This window comes from Lactuca serriola, chromosome 8, assembly GCF_051521515.1.
Source record: "Lactuca serriola cultivar US96UC23 chromosome 8, Lser_US96UC23_V15, whole genome shotgun sequence".
Lineage (NCBI taxonomy): Eukaryota > Viridiplantae > Streptophyta > Magnoliopsida > Asterales > Asteraceae > Lactuca > Lactuca serriola.
Window position 1 is genome coordinate 222,674,095 of NC_136415.1, and position 13,053 is coordinate 222,687,147.

Genomic DNA, 13,053 nt, shown 5'->3' on the forward strand with positions numbered 1-13,053 from the left:
ATTGGTAGGCAAACCATTTACAAGAAAGGTACCTGAAGCGACGTCTGCTGCCTCCTTCGCAGTCTCGAGTGTCATCTGGAAGGCTCTTCCCTTCGGCTTCGGTGGAATGTTGGGTCTTCCTACCTCCTTCTTCTTTGGAAAGTGCCTTGAAATGTGCCCTTCCTCTTTGCACTCATAACATACCTTCTTAGTGAACGTGCACTCGTTGGCATAGTGCCCAGGCTTTCCACACTTGAAACACGTGACCCCTCTGTCACATTTTCCTTGGTGCTTCGCCTTGCATTTTTCGCACCATTTTGCTTCGGCTCCTCCTCCTTTCGAACCAGACTTCGAGAATTTACTCTCCTTGCCGGACCTCGAGGATCCATCAAATTTCATTTTCTCTCCAACCTCCACTCTCTCCAGACCCTTTTCTCGTATCTGGGTCTCCACATTCTTAGCAGCCCAGATGGAGACTTTCAGAGTGGTTGTTTGCTTGAACATTGGACCGAAGTCCGTTGGTAATCATAGGGCAAACTTTTTACCTAGGAGAGTTCAGTTGGGACGAGGAGAGGAACAAGCTTCATTTTCTCTGTAAAGCTCGAAGCGTATTTAGTAACGCTCATTCTCCCCTTCTTCAGATTCTGGAACTCGTTGTTGATGTCCAGAAGATCTTGTCAGAGCCGTATTACATCTTTAACTGCACCTGAGAATCCTCCCACGACATCTTGCTTGCTTCACCTTTGGGTATTGAATCAGCTAGTAGCTTCCACCATCATCTGGATCATCGCTTGCACTCCGACCATCGTCATTGGCTCAGGTGCCCCTTCTACAACAACGGGTATTTGTTGTATCACTGGAGGTTGAGGGGATTGGTTCCTATTTCCATTTGTGTTTATGTTTCCCCTACTGGTCCTTGCCATCTTGATCTATACACCAAATAATGTGAATTTAGATCTTTATTTAGGATTGACGTTTAAATCATCCTTATCCCTCCAAAACGTTTATATGCTAGTTCTAATATCGTAGTCGTACGTTTAGAATCCTAAACACATAAGGTTTCCAGATCCGGTCGGCAACAGACCATAGATCCGAACAATTAACAGCATATTAGGTACAAAACATTTAGCACATAAAAGCATATTAGGCATACTTTCCTAAATAAGCTAGTGCTCTCATCTCACAATCATCGCTTAGCATTCTAAGTTAAGTATAGAAATCCTACAAATTCCTAGTTCGCTTCAACTAATGCTCTGATACCAACTGTGACATCCCCATTTTTCACGGCCAGAAAAGACCGATTTTGTTTATGCTTGTTTAAAAATCAGAGTGGCATTTTACATAAAAGTGTTGCGGAATTTGTTCCCAAAATAAAAATATGATAAATATTTATCAAAGAATTTTCGTAGAAATGTATTTCATTAAAAAGACTCGGGATGTCATGTTCGATACAGATCAAAAGCATAAACAATACAATATAAGCCTTACTACATTCTTTCATATCTACAGGCCTATATCCGTAATCCCTCATCCAAAAAATCACATCTATGCTCGAGTGCCACTACCTGTAATACATGAAACCGAGTGGGTTAGGCTTGGGAGCCTGGTGAGCCCATATGGTTTTCAACCCACAATAAATAAGTTACTTAATTTCATCAACCAACAATAACCCAATTACCCGTTCCTGTTATCCTCAGTTTACGTCCTTAAACACCTATCATAAGGGACCTAGCCTAAGAATCATCATCGGGATTACATGTCCTAAGGCGTACCTGCACTGCACAACTTATTTATAATACTTCTAAAATGGTCCGATGTGAAACTGTTATTAGTAGGAAATAAATGCATGCTTACTTTACAAAAACTAAATAAATTTAATTTCAAAAGTATGACTCTTCTCAGAATGTTTTCGCCCAGTTGAGTTTATAGTTGTATACCAAAAATGGTTTTGATATACTTAATTCACTATAAACGATGCTCTGATACCAATCTGTCACACCCCCAAACCAGAACGGCGGAAACGTTCGGGGGCGGAGGACGTCATATTCAGTATCATAACAGTTCATAGAAAGGAATGTACACACCACCATATATATTAAAGTTTCCAAAATGTTTACATAATCGTATTCGTTACTTGTTCAAAAGATAAATACATAAACATCCTTCAAAAGAAGTAATTAACGTCAGCACGTTAATCCCCAAAAGTTGATTTCCAAATCTGCTTAGCGGTTCCTTGAGAATACAAGTTATTTCAAAGAAAAAGTGTCAACAATTAAGTTGGTGAGTTCATAAGTAGTGTTTTGAGAAAATGTACGTCATTCGAAAGTTCGTGTATGTTTTCCAGAAAACACAATATTTCAATTATAAAGAGTTATGATTCGTTGTGTTGAAAATGAATGTATTAGATCCAGAAAATCCCATATTTTCCCTAATAGTTGAGATATGATTTGTTGTGTTTTCCAAGAAAAACCCTTATTTTCTTATAAAAGTATGAAATGCATATGAATGTTCGTGATATAAGTTGTAACTAATTGTACCAGGAAAATCCCTTATTTTCCTATTAGTTGTTTGGTTTGTATACAGGAAAAACCCTTATTTTCCTAACATAACTGGCAGTCTCTAAGACCGAAAATCGCAAGCAACCGACGTGCTTAAAAGTTGTGGCATAGTTTTATATAATAAAGCTATACGAAGATCGCACTGGTTAGATGAAGAATAGTTTTAATAGCTACTCGTTCATAAAAGCATAATACCATAATAATTGTATATCCGGTGAGTTTTATAACCATACTAAACATAATATGCCTGTAGCGACGTTCTTCAGGCGTCGTAGCGTTATGACAAACTGTCACCCCAAAGGACGGACTGTAGCTAACAGTCAGGGCGCAGGATCATGACTTCCCGTATAGATCTATACACATTTGACACGTTCTCCGAACGGGAGACTCTGGTTATAGACAGGACTTGTAGCGATACCTTCTAGCAAAAAGGCAGTGTTTGAAGATGTACTTGTCTAACAGATTCTCAACTAAGTCTGTATTAAAGTAATAGTTTTGTATGCAAAGATCATCCTTTCTCACAAAGTTTTGACAATGCATAAATCATAAGTTTTTAAAATGTATTAAAACGGTTTAACAACGAAGGATACTTTGGAATTTCTAAATACTTTGTATAAATCTAGTGCATGCAAAGTATGACAAGAGTTTTCACATAGTAGTAATAAATCACAAGCGATTCATTTGATAAAAACGAGTAAAGCGAAATTTTTGATGTAGAAGACAAGTTTATAAACAAAACATATATATTTATATGTTTATATATATGTATAAGTTTTAAAAGATGATTTGGTATGTTTCGTAATTGTTGTTCATATTCTTACGTTTTTATTAGAAACTTTGCATGAAATAATCCTTAAGTTTGATACTAAAGACCTTTTTGTACTTATCACTTTTGTAAAAATGGTAATTAAACATATTTAAATGATTGTGTTTTAACTTCCTTAATGTATAAACATTGCTCAAAAATGTTAGAAGGTGTTAATAAATCTATAAACCACTTTTGACAGTTTTACCCTTTATTGTCCCTGTTTTTAGAAAACTCATAGAAAAATCATCGTAAGTCAAAAACTGAATCCGTCACCTCTGAGAGTTTATAAAATGAGTCTACTTTGTTCCCAATTTTTATTATGATATTTAGTGGTCTCAAACTAGTGTGAAAATGAACATTTTCACAGACTGGTCCGAAATCACTTCTGAAATGACAGGCAGTTTTATAAAAATCGCCATAAATTGTAGAAAAATCGTATGAACGCGTGCGAGTAGTCCTTAGAAAGGTATAAACTTGAACTATTTGCATATTGTACAGTTTTGAAATATATTTTTAAGATGGTCAAAACAGTCCGTGAACAGGACTCAACTTTTCTGTAGAAAGCTGTCATTTAAATTTATGTTATGTTTAGTGTTCTAACTTGTATTCCCCCCCTTAAAACTTGAAGAAAACATGAAAATGTAGGGGTATGAACTCACATTATGTGAATACTTGAAGAATGGAAGGTTGAAGATGAACTTTTGGTTGTTGGTTTGATGCTCCAAAACAGCCACTCTTTTGGCTATGTTGCTGTCACGAAAATTTCACAGCAAAAGAGCAAGAAAAAGGGTAGTTTACTCACTGTTTTGAATCAATAATTTTGAGTATCATAACAAGTAACTTCCAGGGGTATTTTGTGGTAAAAATATCAAGCAAAAAGGAAGGTGTAGATGGGTGAAATGGTGGCTGAAACACAAAAGGGACAGCAACCCTTTTGTTCATGGTTTTGATGGCTTTGGAAGGAAGTTCTTGTTCTTGAAAATGAGATGAAGGTTGAGAGTAATTCCCTAGAGTATTGGCTGGTCAAATGAGGGTAAAATGAAGAGTAAATTTCGTGGATATGAAGGAGGAAAGAGTGGAAGAGGATAAGGGGACAAAACCTACACTAGCTTGTGATGGGATGTGAGTTTAAGTGATGTGATCTTGTCTAGCCACTTGCTTGGGTGGTTGCTTAGAGATAGGGTTAGTTAACTAACTAACTACTAGTTATTTAGTTAGTTAGGAGTTCTAGGTAAGGAGAGGGAAGGTCTTAATCTTGACAATTAGAAGAGGGATTAAGAAGCATTTTTAGTAAAATGTCTTAAGTGATTAAGCACTTATTAGTTAAGTTGGCACTTATCTCCACCAATTCTCTTATCTTAATTGATTTAGAAATCATATTCCTTACATGAAATCACTTTAAGTAATGACCCGTAACTAGTCATTCACTAGATAATAATACATATGTACAAATACATACATGTATACTTAGTATAAAATAACAATGTAGTTTTTGTGTATTTGAACTTTAATGTTTATGTTTTATTCTTTTTATTCAAAAACACTTAGATACATTTTAATTATACCTTATAATAATTCATTTTATATTTTAATTTATTTAAATATAAAATTTATTGACCAATGTATAATTTCGTGACATTTAACCGGTTAACCATATCGTTAAACACGTTTTGTCACTTTGGTTCGTATATTTGTCGAATTTAGATCCTACACAACTATTAAGCACACGTTTTACATAGAACCCAACTTAATTATCAACTAGATACATGTTGATACAAAAATTAATTTTGTTGCGTTCAAATGATGTTATATGCTAATTTCACAAACCGACGATGGTTCGTAGTCATACATCATAACAAAATTTATCAATAGTTACTTGTTTTATATTTCACAATAACTTATTTAAATAAAAGAGGTTAAATTCCTTCAACCATTCTTGATAGAATACTCATATTGCTTAATAATCAAAACATAGCATCGTACGATCTTTCCTATTTTTACCAATTGTTACATAATTTATCTAAAATACTTCATATCTATGTGTAACATGAAAGTAACTATGCACTCACCTGAGAAGGTGGCGACTCGGCACATGAACAACACTTCGTTACTCTGAACACAATTTTCTTCGGACAAAACCTAGTATCATTACCACTAGAGTTTAGTCTAATATTCACCGAGACTAATTAATAGTCTGGCTATTATTACTATTATATAAGCGTTAAACAATACGTATATAACCCATAATAATAGCCCAAGTACTTACTATAAGTTCCTAATAATGTTACTATAATTAATTAAAAGCTATATTAAAAATAACGTAGGTGTAGCTCACTTACAACGGGTTTTATAGAAAACCGGGCTTCGTTTGGAGCAGCTTTTCTAAACCGAAAGACCCTTTTTTTCGGGACTCCGGGAGCCTCGGGGCTTCCTTCGGGTGCTAGGGGGTTTAACTAGGCTTGGGGGGGGGGGGGGTAGGATATGCTAGAGAGAGAGAGAGAGAAAGTAGTGAGAGAAAGAGGTTATTTTTGGTGTGAGAAACTGGCTACCCTTGCACCCCATTTTCTAGGTGCGAGACTTCGCACTACGTTGGGTGTAGGTTCGCTCTACGCGGGGCATTCATCGGATAAGGCTGCCAGATGGACTCCAGCTGTCTCGCACTCGGAAGGGATAATACCGGTGGTACGCTGGGCGTACCTGTCCTCGTACGCGGGGCATAGAGAACTTGAGGTGTCGCAATCCGACGTGATCCCTTGATTAGCAATGGGCGTCCCAGATGCTGCCACGTCGCCTATCTCACATCAGGTCTTGCAATTTGCACACTCAAGATCAAAAATTCGTATCTTCCTCACAAGAGCTCCGTTTTCGACGTTCTTTTTATCCACGCATAGACGGGAACGTATTCTACAACTTTCGTTTAGACTCCCTCGACTAATTTTGAATCTATTTTAAAAGTTATATTTTTAACAGGCCGGGACATGACTGGTCCGTTAAAAATTCATAACTTCTTCATCTGACGTCCGTTTCTGTCTGTCTTTTTATCGTTATGATATTATTAAAGAGATCTTCGATTCTCATTTAGTTTGTGTTGGCTAGAAACCGCTCGATTGGGTTGTACACTATTAAGCCGAAACTTCGAAAAATCATAACTTCCTCATACGAAGTCAGATTTGGGCGTTCTTTTTATTGACGCTCTCGGTTTAACATATTCTACGACTATCGTTTAGATCGCTAAGACTAAAAGTCGCTCTATCGTAAATTCACTATTTACGCATCCCGGTATCGTGTCAGTTCTGTCGCGAAACTTTGACGGGTCATAACTTCTTCGTTATAACTCGGATTTCGGTCTTCTTTATATCCCCGAAATCCTTGTTTCAACCACTAAAACTTTATGTAAAGATATCAGGCTTATCTCACACTTTAATTTTGACGCTTATTTTTATTATTTGTTATTATACTTTTATAATTAAGTTACAAGCACATAATTCACATAGTATTAAAATATTTCATCGTTATTACTTCAAAAGAGTTACAATTGTTGACCTAGACTATTACATAATCCAAAATGCTTAGCCCCGAAATGTGGGCGTTACTCACGGGACGTGGATTAGGAACAATATCATGGCCCAAGATTCCGCTTCTCGATTTCCCGATTTGTGATGACGTCATCAGACTACCAATTAAACATATTAATTTAGTCCTGCCTGGGCCTAACACTATAATATCAACATATAATCACCAAGGGGCCCAATATATCGCTTTTCCTTAGAAGGAAAAATGAACGAATAAAATTTTACTATATAATCATACATTTTACAAAGAAAATCATACACGGAATTAGACTTTATAACATCCAGTTACGGGTGCATTGGGGCAAGCCAATGCACAACAGAATTGCAATCTATCACTTATATATCTTTGGTGTAAGAATAAATGATATTATCGTTTTAGGATTATTCGCGATAAAATTCATGAAGTAATCTATAAGCGTGAGTTTAACAAATACTCAAAATCCCCATTTTCTAAGTACTCATAAATATTGCAGCAATCCCTATGCAATGTCCAATCCTTATGAACAATCTAAAAATAATTCATGATAGTCTTAAATCCATACCTACTCCCAAATCATGACCGACTGTGGCATTTAGAATAAATTAATATTTAGGAAGCAAAAGATGCAAAGTGAAACACACGAATAAATTAATCGACTAATGGTATCACACACTTTGAGCATAAATAAATCTCTATGATTTAATCACCATTCCATTACAATGTATCATTGCTACATTGTTTCAAAACTATCAACTAACTACCAAAATATAGCATCTAATATTATCTCATAGCCTAATGCTCCTAACATGCTCAAAGTGCTTGATCTTACTTAAACCCTTTGTGAGAGAATCAGCCGGATTCTCCTCTGATAATACACGATTCACCATGTTTTTCCCTTTTCAACTTGATGTTGAATATAATGCTATTTCCTTTCGATATGCCTTGATTTACCATGATCCTTTGGTTATTTGGTCAAAGGAACTGCACCCTCGTTGTCATAAAAAATATCTATAGGCTCTTGGATTAATGGAACAACTCCAAGATCTCTAATGAAATTCTTTAACCATGTCGCCTCACTTGCCACGACGTACTCTAACTCACAAGTAGAATCAACCACCATCTGCTTCTTGGATTTGTTCCAAGTTACCGTTCCACCATTTAATAGAAATACCCAGCCAAATTGAGAATAACTATTATCTTGATCTGTTTGAAAACTGGTTTCACTATAAGCACTCCCCTTAAGTTCATATTTGTCACCAAAAACTAAGGTTATGTGTTTTGTTTTTAGCAAGAAATTAAGAATGTTTTTCACTAGTTTCCAATGAGCTTCGCCGAGATTTCCTTGATGCTCAAGGCATAAGTAAATCAGGTGGAGTATTGGTCATATCATACATGAGTTATCCTATAGCCGAAGTATATGGGACTCGACTCATAGTATCTATTTCCTTATCACTACTGGAACATTGAGCCTTGCTCAATTTTAGAGTATGATGTATGGGTAAATCCCTTTTCTGGGAATTCTCCATATTGAAATGTTTTAATATTTTATCCAAGTAAGTACTTCGGATAAGTCCAAGTAAACGTATATGCTTATCTCTGTAAATCCTTATTCCAAGAATGTACGTAGCCTCTCCTAGATCCTACATAGCAAAACATTTCCCAAGCCAAGACTTTACTTCTTGCAAAGTTGGAACATTGTTTCCTATAAGGAATACGTCGTCAACATACAAAACTAGAAAGGTCACTACCCACCCACTAGATTTGACATACACATAGGACTCATCCTCATTTCTAGAAGATCCAAACTCTTTGACATTTTCATCGAAGAAAAGATTCTAGCCATAAGATTCTAGGTTAAGTCCATAGATATACTTCTCAAGATTGCGCACTTTATTAGGGAATTTGGTATGTTCAAAACCTTCTGGTTGATCCATATAAACATCTTTAGTCAGTTTCATGTTAAGGAAAGCAGTTTTAACATCCGCTTTGCATACTTCATAGTCATGATAAGCAGTTATGTAAAGCATTACCCTAATTGACTTCACCTTGGAAACTGGCGAAAAGGTATCATCATAGTCAACCCCTCGAGTTTGATTAAATCCATTCGCAACCAACAATAAAGAAAGGGGAACTACCGATCCAAAGCAATACCAAACTGAGTAAGCACTACTAGAAAACAGACCTTTAATGATGCGCTTTTTACAACACGCGATAATTAACGATACGTAAAAGGACGTGCCCTTCAAATAGTGTTATCTCTCCAAAAAATTTAAGGATTTACGTCACGCTTTATTGCGTGCCCTTAATTTAGTGTCTCAAGAAAAAAAATTAAAAACACGGAGGGCGCTTTATCTTAAACGCGCGTCGTCTGTACCTGTCGCTTTATAATTTTAATGAAACGCACTTAGTAGACAAGGGGGAAACGAAATCCCCAAAATTTTGAAGTAGACAAGGGGAAACGAAATCTCCAAAATTTTGAAAACGCGCTTGTTTTTTTCTATCTTCTATCTATCTTTCATCTTCGCAATCACAACCATTCAACCTAACAAGGACGAGCATTGCACTCTTGATTTCCTTAACTCTTTCTCATTCACAACCATTCAACGTAACAAGGACGAGCATTGCACTCTTGATTTCCCTAACTCTTTCTCATTTTTTGATTCAAACTTGAAAGAATCGAAAAAATCTATCAATTTTGAAGCCTAGAGAATCACAACAACGGACTTCATTACATCTTCATCTTATTCACATTACCACTTCGAATCTCCTACCCTAATTTTCCTTCAGCAACAATTCTAGAAGCTTCGCAGACATGGCTCAAAAACCCAGATGGGGCGAATGGGAGGAAGAAGATGATGGCGGTGACTATGAATATTTGTTGCCGCCGAAACAGGTTATTGGACCCGACGAACATGGGTTGAAGAAGTTTATTGAGTATAAATTCAACGACGAAGGTAATCGGGTTAAGATTACCACAACCACATGCGTCCGTAAACTCGCTAATGCTCGGCTGGGCAAGCGCGCCATGGAGAGGCGTTCTTGGCCTAAGTTCGGTGATTCCGTTCAAGAGGACGTCGGCACCAGACTTACCATGGTTTCTACCGAGGAAATCATCTTTGAGCGACCAAGGGCTCCAGGTACGTCATCCCTAGATCTGAAATTTCATATAATTGTAACAATCGATCCTTTATAATTATTTATGTGAAATTGTTAAGACATATGTAGTTGAAGAAGTTTATTACTTTATTTACATCTAGCCCTAGTTCTCTACATCAGGTTTATTACCTAGATCAACAGTTTCAGTTGCAATTCACTATGCACATATCAATCATCATGATAATAGTCAATCACTACCGATTTAAAAACTTAGGAATCTATATCAATTTCATTGCTGCTTGTTAGATATGCAGATTGTTAATGCGAAATTTTGTCTTTTAGGTACAAAAGTTGAAGACTCAAATGTAGCTGGAGACCCATTAGCCCAAATGTCGAAAGGAGGAGATGTATTGATGGTATGCAGGACATGTGGGAAGAAAGGAGACCATTGGATCTCAAATAGACCTTACAAGGACTTGGCTCAGCCTACCGAGTCCTTCTCTTAGAACCCAAACCCTTCAGACTCATCAGCCACGGGGGAATTTGGACTCTGGTTCCCATCATAATCGCACTAATTTTCTTACACTTAGAGACCCAATGATTTAGGGCACTAATTCTTGATTGAAGTGACCGATTAAGATGAACACATTCAGTTATTTATTTTTCTTTTATTTGACAAGTGGGTTCTAATTCTTGATTGAAGGTTTAGTATGTTTTTATTCTGATTTGTGTGTTTATTTTTTCTAATTTTTGTCTTTGCTTCGGTTTCAGAGAAAACTTTATTAATTTCATCTTTATAGTTAAGCATAACAATCTTGATACTTGATTTTGGCATTTTTCTGCAGTTTTATTTATCAAATAGGGCTTGCAAATATTGGAAATCTTGTTGTGTAAACTTTCTTATACATGTATCTGTTATGTATCTGTCTCTGCTTGCAATGAATATGATTTCTCATGGTCTAAATTACTACCACTTTTATATTCAGATAGAACTGAATGGTGAACAAGCAACAAAATGAGGTCCTTCTTGCTAATAAAATACCACTATTCAAGGAAGCTGGCTTGGCCAAAGAGAACTGCCCTTCTAGAGAAATACACAATGGATGCATAAGCTTAAGTACAAATATCAAATAAATCAAACACAGATTGGATGCATAAGTACAAAGGCTCAAGTAAGCTTATGCTCCTACCTGAGAACACTGATCAGGTTTGTATTATCTTTCCTTTTTCCAAAGTTGTTTCTTATGTTGATTTTAATCACATATAGTTAGTTATCACTGTGGGTGTGTTTTCATGCAGTTATCTCAAATTATTAAGTATTGCAATTCCAGATGTTTGGCAGTTGTTCCTCAAGGTGGAAACACAGGTCTTGTTGGAGAAAGTGTTCCTGTATTTGATGAGGTAACACTAACACTAACACTACACTACTATCCCTTCATCTTAAATTTATTGTTTGCTTGTGTTCTTGTTTTTGATTTACTGTATCAATTTCAATTTCAGGTGATTATAAATACTCGACGCATGAATAATATTATTTCCTTTGACGAGGTAGGGAGGTCAGTCTTCTTATATTACTAATCCAAAGGACTTTTTGGTCATTTTATTATTAAGAAACACACAAGAATTGTTGGTTGCTAATATCAATATATATATATATATATATATATATATATATATATATAATTTTGCAGGTGAGTGGTGTACTGGTATGTGAAGCAGGATGCATACTAGAAAATCTGATTTCTTTCCTAGACAAACAAGGGTAATATTAAATAATTATTAAAAAGTTATAATATTTGTGTAAACAAATTTAATTTAATTTTTCTTTCAGATTTATTATGCCATTAGATTTAGGTGCAAAAGGAAGCTACCATATTGGTGGAAATGTTTCAACTAATGCTGGTGGCTTACGCCTTGTACGTTATGGATCTCTTCATGGAACTGTTCTTGGTAAGCCTTTTTCTCTCATTTTATTTTAAATTTTTGGAATTAAACATTTAAATAATTAAAAAAATAATAATTTCAGGTCTTGAAGTTGTTTTGGCAAATGGTAATGTGTTTGAAATGCTTGGGAGTTTGCGAAATCTTGTGATGCATAGTCGATCGAATAAAAGAGCGGTTGCAGAAGCTGGAGGGGTTCAGGTTGTGCTTGATTTGATTGGTTCGGGTGATACGGATACATCGATTCAGGCTGCAATGTTTATTAAGCTTCTTTTTCCAAAAATACCATCCAAGAATATGCATCTAGTGAGACTGTTAGAGCTATAACCAGTAAATCTTAATAAGTAAAAATTGAAAATACAATGCTATATTGCCTTTAATCTATCTCCTTCTGCTAATCTTTCATCTCTTATTGCAGCTGCTATCAAAAAAGATTTATGGGCTACAGGAACAGTCCATGAGGAATATTTAAAAGCCCTAAACGCACTTTTCGTAAACTTCCCACGTTTAAGAGCCTCTGAACCCACAACATTAAGCATCCCACATTTGGTGACATCACTCAAAACCGGCTCAGAAGCAACACAAGAAGCTGCATTGGACGCGCTATTTCTTCTGAGGCTAGTGTGGTCTGCAGATCCCAATCAAACTTAAGGATAATTTTTACACCCTATGAAACAACTGAAGTAACGCTTCCTTCTTTCCTACTTGCAACTAGTTTTCTAAAAAAAAATCTATAAAAGTATATTCAGATAGATGCTCCTTTTACATTAGACCCTTTAGCCAAAATTCTGATTTGTATCATGAATCAGAATCCTATTTTAGTGAGAGAGTATCAAAGTGTAAGATTCAATTCCCAAATTATGTACTTGTAGCAAGTGTAAACATACATCCTCCCTCATATGTATATTATATAGTAATCAGTCATAAGTATCTATTAATATTAACTAAAATTTCTTCAGCTAAAGAAGAACAATTTAGATTATGTGATATTTTCTTGATATAAGGGAAGACCAAAGATAATTAAGACACAAAAAGAAAGGAGAAGTGGTACTGGTACAAATAGTCAACTAACTTAAAAGCAATGGGAACCATTAGGCAGAGAAAACAGAATGGGAGTAT

The 13,053-nt window shown here is 35.8% G+C and overlaps 2 protein-coding genes across 2 annotated transcripts; both read left to right on the forward strand.

Annotated features, from left to right (window-relative positions):
* The first annotated feature begins 9,709 nt into the window (after positions 1-9,709).
* Positions 9,710-10,499, forward strand: LOC145067891 (uncharacterized). The gene is made up of 2 exons (XM_079014921.1): positions 9,710-10,034; positions 10,336-10,499. The coding sequence occupies exons 1-2, from the start codon at positions 9,710-9,712 to the stop codon at positions 10,497-10,499; spliced, it is 489 nt and encodes a 162-aa protein (XP_078871047.1).
* Positions 10,500-10,910: 411 nt separating this feature from the next.
* On the forward strand, positions 10,911-12,585 carry LOC145067892 (D-2-hydroxyglutarate dehydrogenase, mitochondrial-like). Its single transcript, XM_079014922.1, has 8 exons — positions 10,911-10,992; positions 11,112-11,200; positions 11,293-11,394; positions 11,494-11,541; positions 11,685-11,755; positions 11,825-11,943; positions 12,020-12,160; positions 12,353-12,585. Exons 1-8 carry the CDS (start codon positions 10,911-10,913, stop codon positions 12,583-12,585), a joined length of 885 nt encoding a protein of 294 aa, XP_078871048.1.
* Positions 12,586-13,053: the final 468 nt, after the last annotated feature.